We start from the raw sequence: 22,703 nt of genomic DNA, 5'->3' as shown, positions 1-22,703 counted from the left end.
CTATTAATTTGCAAGAAACATATCAATAAATTTAAAATGCTTTTAATAAAGAGTGGTACCTCACTCTTTAAACCAGTGTGGTGGAATTGGTAAGCAAAAAGTTTGACTCTGACTCCAGCAAATTTGTAATGTAAGACTCCAACCTTACTCTTTTTCAAATTGTTACACTACAATTCCTTTTATAAGGAAGAAACCACCTGCTAAAAATCTTATTCCCTGACTTTCTAGGCCTGTACAAACCCTATACATAGGTATATATATATTATATATATTTTAAATTATAATATATTATGATTTTGTCATATACATGTATACATGTCTGACAAAATTATGTAAATTGGAGTCTGGAGTATCAGATTTAATTGGAGTAACAATTTTAACACTCATCATAAAAAAAACAACAAACAAAACTGTATCAACTATAACCAATCTAATTAATCTTTACTCTTCAATGAAAATATCAAATATTGTGATTCATATAAAAATATTTAATTTATCAACACATCAGTTTATTATGCTAGCCTGATATGGGCATTGGACTTCATCTATGACCTGGGAAAGATTCAAATAATTATAATGAAGTAGCCAAGGAAAATAAATAAATATACATAAAATATTCACAATTTGCAAGAAACAATAAGTCTTCACTTCCTTTTTAAACATCTTACATAACAAGGCAGATGAGAAGGTTCAAATAAAAGGTCAACTCTGCCCGTAAAGACTGTTTTGTTCCTGAGGTTGATAGGAAGTGAAGACTTAATGTTTTTTCCAAATTATGAATATTCAAATAATTTCCTAAAAAGACTATTTTATTTTAAAAAGAATATACCAGGTTATGCAATATGATATGAAGTTAACATATTTTGGTTCTTTCCATTCTACCTAAAAACAATGATAAGAATCTATTTAAGAATACATAACAATGAAGACAATATGAAAAACTCTAGAACAAATGAATAAGAAAAAATACCAAATATTGGCAAAATAAATTTCATTTAATTGTCAATACTTTTGGTGTATCACATTTACTCTTAGAAGGCACAATCAAGCAAGATCAAAAAGTATGGCCATACAATAATGATATCAGTCTTTTCTCTTTCAATACTAAAGGATCAAGAAGCCCTAAATTCCATTCATCATATCTCCAAACTCTTCAAATTCTGTCTGTAGCACATAAATATAGGGCTTGCCATAAAAAGACTAATAATCCAGATTTGTCTACATAAATACTGTACTTATATAAACAAACATATATTAAAATAATAAGGGACAATTGCTAATAGTGTACAGTACAAGCAAGGACTATACAACATATCATATTTTTATGGAATTTTAAGCATTAACATCTATTTGTATCTCAAATGGTCTTCAAGATATTCTTAATCTCAGAAAGTAATTTTCAGAACTATCTAGCAAACTTGAACAAGTTACAAATGTTTACAAAAGTTACAAAGTTTTATAATATCTTTACACATATATCTAAGTTAACCAAATATTAAATTGTGTGTCATAAGATTAAAATGATGATTACATGAATATAAATATACAATATAATTATTTTGTTAAACTATTAATTTTCTGTACTACTCCATAAGTATCCTTTGTAATAGGATCTACCCCTATATACTGTACATAATAAAGATTAATTGATTGATTGATTATTTGTTTCATATATATATATATATATATATATATATATGATAGATATAGATTAGATGAAGAAATAGATCTATATCTTCAGAAATAGATTTTATCTCCTATAATATATATATATAAAAATCTATATATTATAGGAGATAAAATCTATTTTTGATTTAAATTATAAATATCTTTATTCAGAAAATGAAAATATGCTCATAATATTTTACCTGATGCAACAGTAGTAATAGCACCTTCTTGACCAACTATATATTGTTTAATTCTCTTTTCAAGAGGAAATTTTCTTCTTTCTTCAGCTTCTCTTTCTTTCTGTTTCTCTTCCCACTGAAAATCAGAATTTTAAAAACTTGAAAATAATGTTCTCTCAAAAGAATCCTAATTTTAATGATTTCTTGGTTTTAGCTTTAATGTATCACATAATAATATCATATCTTCATTTCAAGAAATCAAACATTTTTGGAAGAGACAAAACTTTTCTATATTTATAAAAAGAACTAAATAAAAATACAAAGAATTAAATAGGAATTTATATCATAATTTTAGTTTAGGTGTTCACGATACTACCATAGATCATTTTGCAAATGGCATCACTAAATATGTTTTGCTTAGCTATTTTTATATACTATATGTATGCATGTGCATTAACATACAAACATTGAGCATAAAAAAAAAAAAAGAAGTTGCAACAAATAAACTCTTAAAGAATAAACAGATAATTTAAAGATTTGATGATAATTATTGCATCACTTGAATGGTATTCTACAATACCCAGCCAATAATTTGAAATCAATAACAAACTTAAATAAAAGAAGTAAATTAATAAATTTTTTTAATCAAATATTGTATCAGATAATTTTGTCCATTCAAAGGAAAATTAAAATTAGAAGTCAACATAACCTATTAAAATGTATTATTAATTTATGTTATTTTTAAAAATTTTATATTCTTAGCTTAAATATAACATTAATACTTTTGTTTTCAAACATAATTTCCAATTTTTTTTTCCCAACAACTAAGTTTATAAGTACAATAAACCCTATCTAAAATGGAACCTATTTAAACAAAAATAAATCTCAGAATAAAATGATTCCCTATATAAAATACTATCAATATCAATAAATCAGTTTAGTGAGAAGCCAAAAGAGTTTTTGGTTAATGTTACCTTAGAATCCAAAACGGCGGCCAGGGAAATTTTTCCCTACTTCGGAGACTGCGATGGGGAAAAATTTTTCCCTAGAGTCGCGACGTCGACGACGTGGGGAATTTTTCCCCGTTCAGTTTCTACCCTGCGTTCAACGTTGCCGAGTATCCTGTAACCTCGAAACGGAGACGGTAGTGTGTAAATTTGCGACGGTAGAGGGAGCCTTTTCGTGACGTCGTGCAAGAGTAAAATCAGCGGGAAATTCGTAGGTGTGTTACAAACGAATATGCAAATGCATGATCTGTGACGTGATTTCTGGTCATTTCTAGGCAATTTTATGCAAATCGACTAGTTTCCAGTTGGAATCGTTTACTGCTGTGTTGCGACGAATTGCATATTGGATTAATTGCTGTTTTTTTTTTTCGTAACGATATTTCATTCGCACACAAATTGCTATCGTTGAATATTTATTATTATTATTTCCTCCAGTTTTAGTAAGTACTGTTATTTCTTTTATAACAATTTAATCCTAAAAGTTAGAGAACCAAGTAATCAGAAATTAAGGAAAAAGCGTGTTTTTTCCCTATCCTTACCTCTCCTCGTTTAGTTTATTGCCAATTGTTCGATAATGACTAGTTTTGCCGATTTGAGTTGCAACGACAAATTTTGGTCGAGATGCACTTCCCGTGATTTCTACAAGTTGATGGAAGACGACTTTTCGGAGCTAGGTTTGCCTCCCCGTATTGATAACGCATCGAATTTTGCTGTAAAATTAGGCATTCAGCCGACCGAGTCCATTTGCATTCATTGCGATGAAGATAAGAATTGTTTCATATGTCAGGTGAACGACAGATCAGAAAACACTGTGAATTGGATCGTTTATAAATACGTGAATTCCGGCAGTACGATAATAACGGACGAATGGAAAGGATATATGCATATTGACGACATAGAAGGAGTAGTGGTCGAACATAGAACTGTCAACGATTCAGAAAAATTTCGTCGACCCCCAAACAGGAGATCATACTCAGAATATCGAACAATCGAAAAGTGAGTAAAAAACTCCTCTTTTTGTTGTTTTTTATTGTTTATTTTGGTGAAAAAATCTGCAGAGTCTGCAGAGAAATTCAAGATGGCGGCCGGAACCGCGGCCATCTTGAATGGAGGGAAAATTTTTTTCCCTGTCGCAGTCTCCGAAGTAGGGAAAAATTTCCCTGGCCGCCATTTTGGATCCTAAGGTAACATTAACCGATTTTTTGATACCAATTGCATAACATATCCCAAGTAAAGCAGAATTTTTTGGCTTAATTCTAAATCATAAAACACATTTTGGTATTTTCAACATGTCTTTGAAACCTAATACGTTCTAAATATGAATTTCAACATGTTTTTTTTAACTTATATTTTTTCTGCATTAACAAAAGCATAACTTTCTATAAAATGGAAACCTGCCAAAATGGAAATTTCTAATTACTACTGTAATGTTCTGTTTCAGACAAGTTTTACTGTGTAATATTTTTTTTTATAACAACATATTTTTATATGTACTAAACATGAAGAAAAATCATATACTCCTGAGATTAATTTTGATTTATTTTTAAAATACGAGCCAATTTCTTTGGGACATGTTTTACAAGTTTTTGGCTGTACAATGTAATACAATATTGATCAAATTGCAGATCTATTTAATAATCAACAACCAAGTAATATTCTATAAAGATATGTTTCTTAGAGTAACAGTACACTTTATAATGTTACTTTCAATCCAATGCAGACTATCATTTTAAATAGGTTGTTCATATTATATCCTTCATATAAATAGAAAATGTTTCTTTACTATGTTTGAAACTTATGCTGTCCAAAGATAACCACAACCTGAATCTTTCAATACCTTCTTTAATCATAATAACCAACAAGACTTTGATATCAGAGATATCTAATTGTACATTCTATAATAGCATATCTTGACATATTATTCTAACATAGCATATTTAAATATATTAAAATGTTCTTAAAATATTTCTTAAGTATTAAATGTATAAAATATATTTAATAGAACTACTTAGGAATTAATTTTTTAATCAACATATGTAATAGTATACAGTTTTAAATTGTTATTTGCAGATACCTGAATATCTGATTACTCAGTTTCCCAGGTGAAAGTTGTGTACATTATTACACAAGTGAAAAATGATACCCAATGTTTAGCACAATATTTTGATAAATTCAAAATTAAATGCTTAAAATAAAAATGTTCATATTCTATTTATTATATTTAAAAATCAAAGTAAATGTATATTGATAAATCAATATATTATTATTTTATAAAATTATATTTTATTTTTTCAAAGCAAATAACTCATTAAAAAATTAAAAACATACCACTTTTTTATATTTTTCTAAAAGTTTCTTCATTTCTGAATTTCTGGAATATTGTTCAGGTTCATGATTACTATCATTTCTAATGGTAGGATCAGCACCTACAATAATTTTTAATATGTATATAAATTATCCTATTATTATTGTTATGATTATATTTTTAGATAACTTTGAGTAATTTAAAATTTAGGTTTTCACAGACCCTGTAAGATATTTCAGATTTCAATTTACACAAACTATATTTAAAAATTAATTCTTTCAATTGAAAAGATCAGTTCCAGAAGAATACAAGTCCATAGACATATATTTTGAGATATATATAAAAAAAAACTGTGCTTTTTTAATATATCTCAAAAATATTTGACATTGGATTTTCCCTCATGGCCAAAAAGCTCACAGAGGATTTCTGTCCTAGAAAATCAACTCAATAGATCAAAAGTTAATGCAATTGTGACCATGCAAAGACTATATCCTTGTGTTGAACACAAGAGTTTCAGTCAATCTTTATACACTTTTGATTCAACACTATAAACTTTTATTCAAGGATTTGTTATCCAAAATATTGCAATTCTTCCAAAGAACTAGGAAGAAATGAAATGAAATTTGCAAGTTTCAGATTAAATGTTGCTTCAAAACAAAATTGTGATTTTTGCATCAAACTGATAACATTATGATGAGTAATATAAATCTGACTATACTTGTATAGAGAAAATAATACTTAAAAATACTTAGCATAAAATACTTAACTACCTAGTTACACTTACCAAATAAAAATAAATAGGCCCTCTTAGTGTCCTTAGTTATTTCTTCAGTAAATTTAATTAGGTAGAAAATATTTCCAGTATGTCTTTTATTGAATTTCAACATGGAGAAAAACAAGGTTCATTAAGGGTGTATTGAACAATTTTTAAACAGGGCAGGAAGATTTTTCCTATTTAAACATCTGGTAACATTGGACTCTATGCAACAGAACAGTATATGTTCATGGACTTCTTATCCTGCTGCTTTCTGACAAGCATTTATATACATTAATAACATTGTAGAAGAGAAAATTGATTAATAAATTCTATGTTGTTAAACTAATGGATATTTGCCTGTTTGAAATATTACACCTGATAATAAAGGATTATAGAGTTAAAATTCATAAGAATACAGCTACCCTACAATGAAGAAAAATACACTAATAAACTCAAGTTTTTTTTTATAATCATTGTTAAAATAGCATTAACTTAAATTTCAAAGTTTGATAATGCCAAAAAAATTGTTAAATGCACTAAACTCAAAGCTATGAAAAACTTAGTCACAGCATAAATTTAATTTCATACCATAAAAATTTAAGAAATTATTAGATCCTACAACTTATCTGCAATCATTGAATGATTACATAAAGTTCTTCAAACTTCCTTTCATTTTAGATATTTTAACTTTGTGAGGTAGCAACAAAGAAATTTTTATTTATAGTTATATCTCATTACTACATTATTTATTTTTTCTTTTGTTTCAGAAAAAATAATGTAAGTAATGAAATATATAAATAAAAATTTAGTTATTTTGAGTTTTGGGAGTTTATTATGTTAAATTTTGACTGCTTTTCAACACTTCCTAACTAACTATTCTTTGCATAATTTCATATCAACATTTGAATAATGAATGGAATTGCATTACACTAATTTAGGTTTAAATATGACTAAAATATTATTTAATATTTTATTACATTGTTGTAACCAGATATTAGTAGAAACATAATTTAAGAAGAATTTATTTTTCGTAAGCATACTCAACATGTAAATTAACAATGTACAAAAGACTATTGTCAAACTGGCACTGCAAGCCTGTCTTCACTTATACTGGTCAGTGTATTGCTGTTAAATTGTAAGTGATTGATTGACTGGTAGTGATTTAGGGTTTCTCTTATTCTAGGTTCTTTCACCTAATCAAATTAATTGTTTGAGACTTTAAAACATTGTAATTGTTTATTAAAATTGACACTTTAAAAAGACTTTTGATCATTAGTACACTTTTTAAAGTGTACTGATGATCAATTTTATTGTTGTAAATACTAAATTTGACATTTGTAATATTTGGTTTCATACTAATTATTGTTTTTGAAGTTATAATTCCTGTTTTGTAGTCAGAAAGTCCAGTACTGGCATTTATAGTTGAATAAAGTCTTTAATATTTTGGACCTTGCAACTTACTGAATTCTAGTTACAACAGAAAGTTTAACCTAAAGAAGTTAACAAAATCTCCCAATTAATGATGTAAATATGATAAATATACATGAAAGAGACTGCTTCTCATTATAAAAAATATACATATTTATATTGTTCCCATTTTTTTTTTTTTTTTACAATTAATAAATCAATTTAAATGCATACCAATGTTTAATCATCAATCTTATTTTACAAAATTAAATTACAAAATACACGTATAAAATAGTTAAAAAACACAATAAAGCTGATAAAATAGAGAATATTTCCCCCAAATTCAAAAACTTTTTCTAATGCATATTGTTATATTTTTCTGATATGTATGCAGGTAGGCCTCCTACAACGTGGTACCTTTACAATGTGTTTTCGCTCCAACGCGGTTGGAAAAATGCGGAAATTTTCTTACAACGTGGTACTTTTACAACGCGGTTTTGGGTATTTAGAAACGAATTAGCTTTCACATAATAGAAAAATCCAACGGATCACATAAGTGCAGTGGAACTTGATGGAACAAGCTCAGATCTTGAAATAAGTCAAAATCTGAGCTTGTTCCAAGTCAAGATAAGCCAGTCAAACATTCTCAAACAACTATAATAAGTGACGATTAGAACTGAATTTGAGCATAACATTATGTTTCTTTTTGATTTTGACTTGAAATCATAATCTTTTTAGTTTTTATATGATGTTGAATTTTATTTAAGCTTTTTATGTACATAATTTTAAAAAATGATGAAAATGTTACACCATAAAAAGCAGTTTTTCTCTTTTTAGAACTGAATTCCAGTTTTTGTATTAAGTTGGTGTCTCCTATAACGCAATTTCTCACAACGCAGTATTTTCAAGGAACGTGTCTACCGCATTGTAGGAGGCCTACCTGTACTTATGTATTTAGTTTACAAATCATAATATAGTTTTACAGTATATAGAAATTTTAAATATTTTCTTTAAATATAAATTAATTTAATATGTAACATACCATGTTCTAAAAGGTAATGAACAGTTCTTATATCATCTGCTAATACAGCATAATGCAAAGCTGTACAGTTTCTAAATGTCGCACGATTGTTAAGACGGTCACTAAATTCATCTTCACGAGTAACAAGTACTAAAATAAAAAAATTTTCACTATTAATGTTTATTAACTCATTATGTTTCCATTTTCATCATTTAAAAAAATTAATTTTTAATAATGAATAAAAACTTATAAATATATAATTTAATTAATTAAATAATAAAATTTTTTGACGGTTTATCATTACATGTGCAAACAAAAAGCCAATAGATGTCCATTTGTAATGTTTACGAACCTTCTGAAAGTACATTGTGTAGCAGCATATAAAATATGAAAAAAGTTTCCCCAATAAAATGTGGGTAAACATAATATCCATCATCTATTTCTAAAAGAAGTTGGAGAGGGGCTAGTGATGCCAGACATCAAAATAAGTAGTGAAGTGACAATTAAAAACCAATATTTTCTGCAATTGATGCATTCTTGCCAAGTGCTAAGGGAAGTACTTCAAAGATAAAGGAGAAATGCTCCAAAAAAGATGTCTCATATGTCCTTCCAAAAAAGGAATACTGCCAAAACAAATCGGTTATAAATGCAAAAAGAATAGATGCAACAAGTATTTAATGTAAAAAGTAGTTGGCAGGAAAAAACAAAGTCCAAAATAAAATAATTAAAACTTCATTGTATTATTGAACTTAGACTGTATCATTAAAATCTACAGTTTCTTGCACTAAATTACATAAGAATTTGTTAGACTCATCTTGATTGAAATAGTAACAATTTTAGCTTCAGTGGAATCTGCTTATTGTAATCACAGATATTATCATTCATGTAATATTATCAGAATTAGCATGTTCCAAAACATGTTAAAATACAAATATAAAACCTATCATACTCAGAGTTTATTCTTATCATTATCTTCAGGTAAATAGACAATTTTAAGTTCTTTTTCCCCCCCCCACTATTACCCTCAACACGTTGCTGATAACATTCAATCTTTGTCAGTTATCATCATCATTCTTAACCACTATTTTAAATACAGGTACTCCTCACTTTACGACCGAGTTCCGTTCCGACAACTACGTCGTTAAGCGAATTGGTCAATAAGCAAGGAGCTTGCACTAGGAATATAGGATCGTTGTAAAATTAAAAAGTATTAAAATTATTCAAATTTATTCATAAACAGACTATTATAGTATGCTATTAGCCTATTATAGTACGCGTAGTGCGCATGTGACCATCGCCACTGACCGACACTCAAGCTGAGAAAGGGGATTCCCCGAATTGCAGGTCGAAACTCGATTGGTCGTAAGTGCAAGTGGTCGTTAAGCAGATAGGTCATAAAGTGAGGAGTACCTGTACTGAACATTGATTGTTTTAATTATTATTTGTTCACAGTACAACAGTTTAAATTGTTGGAATTTCTTTTCAATTATACATTTACTGTTGTGTTAAAGATGGTATTACAACAAAAAACTGGATGAGTTATTAATATTATTACTTAATAATTATAATTAATAATAGTTCAAGTTATACATTTTTAAATGTCAGTGTTAAATAAAACCAAAATTTCCATGAATTGTAGTCATATTTACTTACCTTACTTAATGTTATCATCATCAGTACAGATGAGTTCCAAAGTGATTACAATAAATAATTCTCCTGTATTATAATTTAGGCCTCTCTCTTTAGTAGACAAAAACTCAATAAATCCAAGAAATAATTATTTTTCATTACATTAATATTCTACTAAACATAAAGTGTATTTTTGGAAATTTAAAAGCTAGTGGACCACTCTTAATACCAATATAAAAACTTAATTGACAATAAATATACATCAGTTAAGATTTTAAAACCATAGGAAAATAATTTATGGCAAGGAAAAAATATATGTTAATATCTTACCTGAAAATAATTTTGTTATTAGATATTGTTTATTATTTGATTTATTCAATCAGTAAATGACTAATATTTTAAAATTAAACATCTTAAATAAGAATTCAATTTATAAAATAAATTCCTAAAACATAACATATCAATAATAAATTTTATTTTATTTTATATTATATATATATATATATATACACATATATATATACATATATATGTATATATGTATATATATATATATATATCAAGGGTCTTGCTATATAGTGCCAAAATTGTCACTTGGCGATATTTTTTATTAAAGTGGTGATAAAAATCCTAGTCTGCTTATTTTGACATTCAGGGTGAAATTGAATCATAAAGCATGTTTCAGCTATAGCAAAAAATTTTAATATGACAGAACATATGAAATACTGTTGTTTAAGCATTGTGATCAAATATGTTATTTGGAATTATTCATTAAAAAATTATTCAAAAGTGATTCCTATTTTTAACTGACAGCTTCACATCTTGCTTTTGCTTTCCAGAATCCAACTCATATGGCTACACCAGCACCTGCATTAATAAGTGTGGGAAACGCCGGGAGGTAGGACGGTGTCGTACCTCCTTCTCGTCAATGAACAGGTCGGCAAGACCCACCCCACTGTCAAGGATGGCTAAATTTTGGTGATATCCCGACTTGTCGGGATCGGGTAATTATTTGTCAGGTCGAGTGGAGGAAGTGTGTGGGGTCGTCGATAAGAAAAGGCAATATCCGTAGTAACAGGACAACACAGATAAAGATTTATTGGAATATAGAACCTACTACAGAGAAGCTACGCATCCCGTCCCTAATCGCGGGAGAGAGAGAGTTCACAATGGTTGGGGGAATCATACCTCGTCGATGTATCGATAGCGATCGCCGGTTGTTCTTCGGCTCGGGCGGTGGGTGGAGGGGTGGTCAGGCTCGTCTTCGGCGGCGTCGGTGACTTCGGATTGGCCCTCGCTTTCAACTCCGTTTCGACGGGACGTTTGTCGTCGTCCTATGTTCAGCCACCCCGTTCTCTGATATCTCCCCCCTTATATAATCCCGCTCTCGTCCACTGCGATCACCAATCGCGACGGAGGGTGATGAGTCGGGCTCCGTGACTCAGAAGTCGGATCCGGAGAGGAGGGAAGCGTGTTAGATCCAGAGACGGCGGAAGACTGTACATCCTTCGAAGCTTGATCGCTATCTCTGATCTTGGTCGTTATCTCTCGAGGGGCTTCGAACAATAAAAATTTAAAATCAGACTGGCCAGTTTAATTCGGTCCTCACATAAGTAAGTAAAACTGTTGGTGATAAATTATTTGATGTGGCGAAAAAAATTAAAAACTAGTGAAATGGTTGGCAATTTTTAAAAATTTTTTCATAGCAAGCCTTGATATATATAATATATTTTAGAAGAAAGAAAACAAATTTAATTAAAAATTTAATACCTTCTAAGGAATGTAGATTTTTCTCTTTTGCAACTTGATAAACATTAGTAAATTCATCACCAAGATTTGGATCAGCTCCAGCTTTTAAAAGAATGTTGACAACTCTAATTAAATAAATTCAGTTTTATCCTTGAACTAATAGTAATAATTTTATTTACATTAAATTAAAAAAATAACAAAGATTTTCCATTTTACTTATACAATTAGAAGTATATGAATTTAATGCAATAATAATAATTACAGAAATAATATTAATTCATTACAGTTTCTCTAAATAGAACAGAAAAAAATAGTAATTTAGACATATGACATTTATTCAGTACTTGTCCAACATTACAGCTAAACTGTATGATTATTCTGTAGCTGAATATTTAACATTCCAAGATAATTTTATCTAAAAATTTATTTAAAACAGGAGGAAGAAAGCATATATATACAGTGGAACCTCACTTAACGAGCACCTCGCATAATGAGTGTTTCACATAACAAGCAAAATAAGTTGTGAAAAAACAACTCACTTAATGAGCAAATTTTCGCATAACGAGTGGCCAGGAGAGGGAAAGTCCTGGATTGTGCACATGCTCCATCTTGCACTCGTTCAGCTAGCATCTTAGTGTCGCTTGTGATCACACATTTTTCCAAACTTTTGTTCACATATATTACATATAAACATCAACAACCATAGCCCATTCTATAATAAACAAGCCAAATGATATGCCAAATTCTTGGGCTATGTAAAGGCAATAATTTCATATTAGAAACTAATTAATTTGACTAGAGGTAGGCAGTTATGCTGCCATCTCATATTAAATTTAATGACCGATTCCAAATTAAATTCCAGAAATGTCTAAATTAAAAATTAATTATTTATAATTATTAAATTTAATACGAGATAGAAACATAACTGCCTACCTCTAGTCAAATTAATTAATTTCTAATATTTAATTATAGCCTTTGCATAGCCCAAGAATTTGGCATATCATTTGGTGAGTTTATCGGACAAATTATCTGATTTTTTTGATTTTCTGCAAATCAAATTCGCATTTCAGGTTGGTTCATTCCGTGCTAAAAGAAAAGATGATGATTCACGCTCCTTAACAATGTTTATTGTATAATTTTCTTTGAATAAACATTATACATAAAATATTTGAGTATATTTTTTGGTGTGGAATGCATTATCGCATTTTACATTAATTTCTATGGGAAAAATTGTTTCGCTTAACGAGTGTTTCGCATTATGAGTAAGACTCTGGAACGAATTATGTTCGTTAAGCGAGGTTCCACTGTATTGGTTTCTATTTTGTTTTCCAATAAAGTACTTAAATAAATATGTTCAGAATTCTATAATTTTAATAAATTTAAAATTCTGTTCTTTAATTGTAAGTGCACAGTTTAAAAATGAAATTGATAAAATAAATTTTGTTTCCAGAAAATTTTTTCTTAATATTGATTACAGCTGACTAATTTTGCTTAATATTCACATTTCAACATTATACAGTATTTGTATTTTTTGAAATGTTTATCGAAAATTTGTTTGTTTTAATATAAACTATCTCTGTATATCAATAATTTTTTAATTCTTCTTTTCTTTCTAAATTTTCTTTAATTGATTCATCTGTTTATTAAATACCATATTTATTCTAATAAACAGCAAACTCTAATAGTAAGCGTTCCGTTCATTGGAGGAAAATAAAGCTTATTTTAAATTGAAAAGTTACAGTCTATTTGATATTGTCACTTTTACCCTATGTTGAAATAAAGTGTGAATGAGTTAAGTGTTACTCAAATAAAAATAAAGTGAAAAAAGTTACTGGATTTATTTCATTAAAATAGTCACACTCAAATAACAATTATACCCAATAATCAAAGAATAAAAATAATATCTAAATGGCTTCTAATAGTAATCATGCTCTGATAAATAGCATAGTTGCAAGCTGAAAAAGTTATAGACAGCATGCTGTTTATTAGAATAAGTATGAGGTACGTAATATGTACTTTTTAGTTTTAAAATTTTTAATTAATTTCTATTTATGTAACATTAAATGAATGACTTCATCAGATGTTTTTATTTGTATTTTGTTTTTAGAGAATTTGTATTGTAAGAAGTCAAAATTAAGCTAAACATTGCTCAAAATAATTTCTGTTGCTTAAATTACTTATATCTTGTTTAAATAAAATGAATGCTTATTCATTAATATATATCTAATAAGAGAAATTATATTTAAACAGCACAACATAGAATAAGAATGGTTAATACAACAAAACCAAATAATTTTTAAATTTCCAAAGTAAAAAATTAATAGTAGTATTCAAATAAAATAAAAGTGTAATATATTTGATTTAGATATAATCTATTAAGTTTTCAAACTTTATCTTAAAAAAGAAATTAAATTTTGTTCTAATACATAAACAAAATTCAAAATGTAGATTAAAAATCTTGTAGATATTTGAATTAAATTTTAAAAAATATTTAATCATTACAAATATAGAAATTGACACTATAAATTCAATATGTATAGGAGTATAATGTTTTATAAATGTTATTGCTGTAATTTCTGTCATACAACCCATACTTCTCAAATTGCCAATTAAAATATGCCATCTAACTAGTAATTTATAATTTAGTAATTTAAATATTTAAAAGAAATATTTTCAAACATTCCATTTTTTCCCCACCATTTCATTCATTTTATTTCCATTACAAAAGTCATTGTAGATGTAATTATAAAATAAGTGAAATGGTAAAAGTAATATTTAAGACAAAATTTCCTAAACTGTATTACTTATCATAAATGTAAATAATCATAATAATTGCAACTGTTCAGCATAAAGATGAGTTTTCTTATATGTTAAATACCTAATAGATTGTAATTGTCAGGCCATCCAATAGGATCCTAAATTTATGGTTTGTTTATCCAATTACTGTTTATAAAAAGTTATGCAAAAATTCATATTAGTGTCTTATATCTGAAAGTTGTCCTCAATCACATGACACTTTATTTCTAAATTTACACAATTTAACAGCTTTCTGTAATTAAACACCTCCTCTTAATGATTTACCCTTATTAATTATTCATGCCTATTTGTTATTAACTAAACAAATAGCCTATGAAATCATGGCTTATGACATCAGGACAAGATGAAATCAGACTCAATTATTCAAATATAACTTTTATTAATATGGGAATGCGTTTCAAGTGCTTTGACTCTTCATCAGCTTATTTAAAGTGTAGACATATGGCAGTAAACACAACAAAATAAAGTTTACAAACTGATATTACAAACAATACAGTGCACTGTGTATACAATTACATAAAATACTAAATTAAAACTAATTAACATTGTACAATACAATAATGAAAACTGACGATTTAGTCAGTCTTGAACTGACAAATTAAGCTGTTTTTTCATAAACATAACATTGGTTTTTACTGAATTTAATTTTTCTATTAGTTATCTTTATGTTGAAATAAGTAAGCTTCAATTCATATTAACCTTTTCTACATTATGTTGTTTAGACTGTAACAAGTTTACAATATTAATAGAACTTTAGATGTTGTAAGTTTATATGATACTACAACCTTGATACTGATGAGAAATCATCAGATATTAGACAACAATAAGTTATGGTGAATTAGAAAATGATAATTAATATTTAAAATTGTTTACAAATGTTACTTCAATACATATAAAAACAGATTACAGTTGAAAAAGTGACACTGTACAATTCCGACCCGTTCTATTTTGTTTGGGGATTATTTTTAGTTTGTTATTCTATTTATTTTTATTTTGTTAAAGATAGACTACTGCATCTCACCCAGGCAAAATTCAAAATTAACTCACTTTACTACAATGACTGCTAGCGGCAACTTATGATGCCATCGAATCCAGAAACAACATCTGAAGGGGAGACTTCCACAGGAAGGTAAAAGAATGATCTCCCACCCCAAATTGTCATTAGAAACACCATAAAAAATTATAAAATTAGCTGTAAGGACGATGACATGAATTAACAAGACCAATTACTAGAATAAATGAAATGTTAACAACTAAGGATGTAAATAGGATTGAGTGGGCATATGCTTGTAATGTCACCATAAGAAAGGCGAATTGAAGAATCAAATATGGTAGTGCTAAGAATTGAGCAAGATTGATGAAAGGCTTTCCAGTTCTGGTGACGACAGTTTCTTGATGACAGTTAGACGAATTAGTATAATTCATTGTGATTTTTTGATATCTTTTCATATTTTGATTGTTGGTTTTGTAGAGATAGTTCTAAGATAGTTGTAGTTTATTTTGTAAATCCCCAGTTGTCAGGAAAAGTTTTGTATATATTTGTTTTTTTGATAAATTATCTTTATATTTTGCAAGTTTTTTCCCTAACGTTATTTCTTGATTGTACATATTCAGGCTTATGCTAATAAATAGATTGTTTTTTGCATTATGTATAGTAATTATTTCAGGTTTTTTATTTAATAACAAATTTATTTTTACATGCCCATGCTAAATCCAGACTTTGCATTTTGAACCCTTTGTTTATGTAATGTATCATTAACATATTATCTGGGCTTTTGATTTGATCAAGTAAGATGTTACAAGAAAGTAAATTTAGTTTCAATTTCATTTGCAAAATAGCAAAAAGTAATGCTATTGTGTGTAAATGAAAAGAAACATTACATGGTCAAGCTACAGATATCATTTTAAATAGTGGAACCTCGGTATATGACCTTAATCCATTCCTGATGTTTGGACTTATACCAAACCAACCTTTCCCGTAAGAAGTAATGTAAAAATGATTAATCCGTTCTCATGTAAAAAAAACCCCTCTTGATATGGTATATTAATGGGTTGTAAAATAATTTAAACACTGTTTGAGCACATTAATAAAAAAATAAATTTATTATAGATTTTTAAAGTTATTACAGTATATTGTATTATATTATTTAAATCATTAAATCAAAATCAAATCAAATCAAATCAAACTCTCCTTAATACTAATAATCTGTTTAGAAATTGATTTAACCCCTTTTGCAACGTTAGCAGATATAATAATGTCTTTATTTTTCACGATTGTTGATATCGTCGTTCTTGAAATATGATATGCAACAGTTAAATCTTGACACGCATGCCACCTTCATATTTCTCAAAATCTCTTTTTTCAGTTCCATTGTGATTCTAGTCATTTTTTTAGTTTTCTGTTGCTTTTCATTTGCCTTTTTGCAATTCATGATTAATAAAAACAATAAAATTTTACTTACAAATTAAAATCAGAAGAAATTTAACAAAGTTATAAACCATGGCACCACAAACATCTAGTCTGGTCTAGTACACTGATAGTGCTACTTGTTCATAGATGGCGCATATAATTGAATTAAGTCGTATACCAAACAAAAGTCTTATACTGAGCAAAATTTGTTTCGTCCAAACAGGACGTATTCTAAAGCAGACGTATACCAAGGTACCACTGTATATATAATTTTTTAATCCTCAAAATTTACTTTATAGAATAAGAAGAACAAGTGCTTATAGCTTAACACACTAAAAATAAACAATTTTTAGTTAAAAACAAGTAAAAATTATACTCTTTCCATTTCCGAACAAGTGCTTATAGCTTGTTAACATTATAATTATCAAGTCATGTCTTAACTGTCAATGAGATTGACAAATCACTCAAGTTTTGAAAATTCATCTTTTGTTGGACAGATTATATATACTGTATATAACAATAACTGTAAAATAAACTAAAAAAGTAAATAGAGAAAAATTTTAACATGGATAATACCTGTATTATATAAGTATAATATCTAATAATAGGTGTATTGAGGTGGAATGATAAGTGGTGTCTAAAGGTAAAGCATATGTTTGATAGTTTCCTGAAAAATTTCAATATCAAAAGAACATGTGCAGTGCATAAAAAAATTTATCACAATCTTTAGTAATGCTCTTAGTAAATTTAGACAAAGGAAAAGTTAAAAAATATAAAAAACAACAAACATCAAATTATTACCAGGTGTGTATTTTAAGAGTCTTTTGATGTTAATTGTTCTTCATCAATAAAAATAACAAGAAACATCATTTTTCATAGTGAAAAAAACTATTAACATGAAAAGATTTTTAAAAAAAAGTTGTTGGGCAAGCTAGTAGTTGCAATTTAAAACTGATTCACACCCATTTTCAAATGAACTTTAAAACACATAACTCACAGATATCCTCATTATTCAAAGCAGATGCTATTGTTCAAATTTCAGATAGTACACAATCAATAACTTGATGAACTGATATATATTGTTTTGAATTCTTTTCTAATAGAACTAATAAACTTAAACCTTAAAAATGATTTTTTCTTACAATTAAAAATTTTGAATTTCAAAATTGACTGACTATGATAAATTTGAAATAATTTATTGCAATTTAAACATGTAATTAATTAATTTCATTTCAGAATACAAAATCATCCAATAAATATTAATTATAAAGAATTGAAACTTACTCAGAGTGTCCATTCATTGCAGCAACATGTAGAACTGTCCATCCAAGTTTGTGTCTCTGATTAACATCACCACCTGATTCAATTAACCTAATAAATTATTTTATATTAAAATTATTAAAAACATCCATATACTTTACTTTAAATAAAATATAATTGTCAAAATTTACTGAATTTGCAGTATATTGATTTTGTTTAAGTTGATTTGTTAAGATACAGACATTTTTGTTATACAACATACAATAAAATAGATTTAAATGAATACTGAATATTAAAAAAACAGATAAATGCACAAAACTAAAAAATTTTTTTTAAAACTAGTTTCCATTTTATCAACATTTCATTCAAATGATCAATTCATTGTATACTATATATAAAATTCATAATCAATAATAATATTTAATAAATAAATTATGATAAACTAAATAATTTGTATGGGACTTCACATTTTTGTTAGCTCATTACTTGAAATATTGCAACAAAGTAAAAAAATACCTTTTAACACTTTCTTCATTTCCTTGTTTAGCAGCTTTTAGCAATCTACCATCTGAAAAATTAATTATATTGATAATCAAAAAAAATTATATTTTAGTTAGTTTTTAAAATGTACAGTAATACCTTGACTTACGCGATTTTCAAATCTCGTCGATTCATCTTTTGTTTGAGCGCCACGCAACTCTTGATTACTCACTCCCCCCACATTATTGTTCAGCTTACATGTTTAGACGTGTCGCGCGGAATCAACACATAGCTACAATTTATTTTGTGTTTGTCGGGGTAGAATTGTGCAGGAACATGATTCCCGCCTTTTGTTTTTTTTTAAACCGGTAACGGTCACCGTTACAAAAAGATGGTTGAGGAAGCGACCGTTGGAGTTTGAATGTGTATCTGCTGATTGGTTGTCAGACCGTCACACCACCTGCGGAGCTCCGATAAAGCTACGACCATCGGGAATCGCTGATTGGTCAACCGAGATTGATCAAAAATCGCTGATTTTATGAAGCCTTCTACATCAAAATAACTTCGGTTTATGATTTTAATAATATAATTTGTTATACGTATGTATTATCTAAGATTTTATTAAACATTTTTTTCTAAATTATTATTTTCTTTAGTCTCTGACCCCAATTAAAAATAATTTGTATGTATTTATATGTGAAATTATACCCCGACTTACGCGGTTATCGCTCGGTCCCACCTATTGTGTAAGTTTGAGGTATTACTGTATCATTATCTTTACAGTTATTATATTTATAGTCTGTAATAAAATAATTTAGACAACAGACATTTAATCAGACAATGATACTTTACATAAAAACTAGACATTAACAAAAAACTAATGAAAATTAAAAAAGAACTAATAAATACATAAATTAACAAGATTAAACATGCAAATATTTATTATGATGTCGTCACAATGCCGGGCTGCAATTTTTAATCATATTTTTTTAATTTATTTAATTTAAAATTTATGCTCTTCACCTTCAAAATAGCAGTGTCTTGCCCCTGTACATCATACTTTACCTTTAGCATTCAAGTTGTGCCAGTCATCTATCTAACTCCTTTAAGGGGAAATTTTTGAATTGAAATAATATGACTTCTGGTTTGCATCAGAAGTTCACATATAGTTAATTGAGACCTTCTGCCCTTAAGCTTTCCATATCCAGTCTTGGCTTTCATCTCTCTAACTACATTCTGTATATTGAGGAAGGGCAGACATCAGATGAACAACAGTAAGAATTTATAGGTCTAAGATTTTTTCAAATTGCAGCCCAATGATATCGAATGTCTTTAGCCACTTGGAAAACCAGTCCTATCTAGCAGTTGTTCCAAAGATCAAATGCCTGCATGCTTTGAACATTTGGAAAACTTCAAAAGAGCTTGGATCTTACTGGCTGAGCCCACAGTTTAAAAGAAAGTTCTAAAGTTCTACAGAAATTCCATTTCAATATAATAAGTCTTTGTAAAAGTTCATGATGTTAATGAATCTACAATGTGAGCCAAAAGTAGGTATATAGTTCCTTTTATGTTTTACTTGTTTTTACTTTGCAGGTATTGAAAAACAATGGCAGGGAATCTGAGCAAAGAATGAAGAAAATGGATTCTGAAGTTATATTGGAAGACTAACCCATCAAATTTATATCTGATATGATAAATTATCAAATGTGTTGATGGACTATGTCAAAAATCTTGTCGTGCTTTGTGCACCATTTCAGCATTTTCAATTTCAATTTTTCAAATATTGTTTAAGAATCCACTTTCTTTGTTTTTTAATCAGATTCCCCACCATTGTTTCTCAATACCTGAAAAATAAAAAAATAAAGAATTAAAAGAACTATATAACTAGTTTTGGCTCATTCTTTATATAATAGAGTTGCAAATGATAGTTGGTTTTATCAATATACTAACAATTTTAGAAACTGGCTCTAATTATTGTTCAATAACAGAAAATGAACCATACAAACACCTTACGAATTCTCTAGCAAAAATTTCTTTAATCATATTCAAACTAGTTAGATGGTTCAGCTTCAGTCGCTTACAACTCAATTTGAATGCAAAGAACAAATTTATTCAAATATTAATTTAAGATTAAATATAAAAGAACAAACAACAATTATTTTATTACATTACAGTCATATAAAATAAAAATGAAAACTAAAAATAAATAAATAATTTTTATTTTGTATGATTTTTGTAATTACTATAAGTAACAGTTACTTGCTCTTTTATTTACTTGCAGAGAATTTATACTACAAACTGCAAATGTTATTTGCATCATGTATCTTCTATGTTTTCTTTGTATTGAATTTTGGATAACACACTGTTTATTTTGACACAGGCCACAATTAGTGTTTTGTGCCCTTTTCTTCTTCCTCTTTGAGCACGCTCGTTTCATTTTCGTACAACTGAATCGGATCAAAAAGCAACAGAAAAACTCACAGAACATTGGTCTATATTCTGCAAGTTGTTTCTCTTTTGGAGTGCCATCGTGCCACAATCACGTGGCAGGTTTGACACACACCATCTAGAAGTGTCTTTGCAAATAATTTATTTTCTATTTTCATAGAATGGATTTCATTTTTATTAAAAAAAAAAAAAAAAAAACTAATGGTGTAATGGACTATTAATTTTTAATGGATTAACGTCAATTTGCTACTATTTGAGAAACTAGCAATTAAACCTTAAACTAAAAGAATAATTGTTATCCTCATTCAGTATGTATACTTAAGGTGAATATTTACCATACTTAATATTAATGATTATATGCTTCATTTAATAAATTTATCAAGTTTGAATTCAAGCTTTTATTTATTAAGTGTCTTCTTACCATTTCTGCGATTACTCTCACAAATACCAAAGAGAAATAACGCATAATATCCAATCCAGGGAAAACGTTTTTGATTCCACAATCGATATCGAAACCTATGTGTAAATGTATTTATATCTAAATATGTTAATGGAGTTAAATACAAAGCATTTCTGCTTCCACCCACGTGATAAAATGTCAATTTTTTCGACTGTTGATTCAAAGAAGAAACATTACATCTGTAAAATTTTAGAAAGTACTTCCTAATTGTATTTGCAAATAGTTTATGACTAAGTACATTTGGTCGGAAAAAAGGCATATTCAGAAATATATGCTGCTTTCTAAATCATAACTTAATGATGCAATTCATTCGATCACGACAATGTTTGTCGTCGGCAGTTGAGTCTTGCTACGAGGCTATCTTTTATCAGCTATAAAACGCCATCTACAATAGTTCAAAATGTGAAGAGCAAATGTATAATTTCTATTTATTTTTTTTTTTAAATTTGAATTAAATTTTGTTTAATATATAAATTTATTTATTTTTATAAATACATATATAATATTCCCTACGTTTAAAAGAAAAGTATATAAACACTGAATTATTTGTAATATGGTTTTTGGGTTTTTTTTTTAATTACTCTTTCCGCCCTGTGGGCACTAAGAGAGCCTCTTTTAGCAAGCTCATTATCGGTTCTGCCAGGCCCACAATGGGGCGGCCGGGGGCCGACATATCTAATCGGACCACCCACCGAAAAATTCCTGGGAATTTTTGACCCCTCCGGATTCGATTCCGGATCCCTATTGCGGAACGCTGCAACATTGACCGGTCGGCCATCTTTATAAAGTGGTTTTACTCATGGAGTAAGCTACGTGCAGTACAAAAATGCATTAAACATGATCGTTTTCAATAATACGAAATGCGATTATTAAATAAATTAAATATGTTTTCTGATCTCACAATTGTTAATAACGTTTTATTTATATTTCAATTATTTTTGTGACAGATTTCACTCAATCGTTCAAACAGTACACGTGAAACAAGGGTTAAAGATTCGCAAAACATACGAAAAACAAACATTTTTCAATTGGTTGTTTACTTAATTATAAATTGAAATTTTAAAAACTTATTCGGTTAATTCAAGTTTTTTATTCGGTTTTCTAAT

The 22,703-nt window shown here is 28.2% G+C and overlaps 1 protein-coding gene across 1 annotated transcript; it reads right to left on the bottom strand.

Annotated features, from left to right (window-relative positions):
- Positions 1 to 1,868: 1,868 nt before the first annotated feature.
- LOC136988952 (mitochondrial disaggregase-like) lies at positions 1,869 to 21,903 on the bottom strand (the record flags this gene model as incomplete). The annotated part of the gene is given in 7 exon segments (XM_067286969.1): positions 1,869 to 1,983; positions 5,183 to 5,280; positions 8,366 to 8,494; positions 11,744 to 11,847; positions 18,234 to 18,320; positions 18,726 to 18,777; positions 21,559 to 21,903. Coding segments are annotated over 7 exon segments (883 nt in total), but the record flags the coding sequence as incomplete, so codon positions are not given.
- Between the last annotated feature and the right edge of the window lie 800 nt (positions 21,904 to 22,703).

The sequence above is a fragment of the Centruroides vittatus genome, unplaced genomic scaffold (genome assembly GCF_030686945.1).
Source record: "Centruroides vittatus isolate TY-2023 unplaced genomic scaffold, ASM3068694v2 scaffold_435, whole genome shotgun sequence".
NCBI classification, from domain to species: Eukaryota; Metazoa; Arthropoda; class Arachnida; order Scorpiones; family Buthidae; genus Centruroides; species Centruroides vittatus.
The sequence above is the reverse complement of the archived record's forward strand: the minus strand, read 5'-3'. Positions and strand labels throughout refer to the sequence as shown.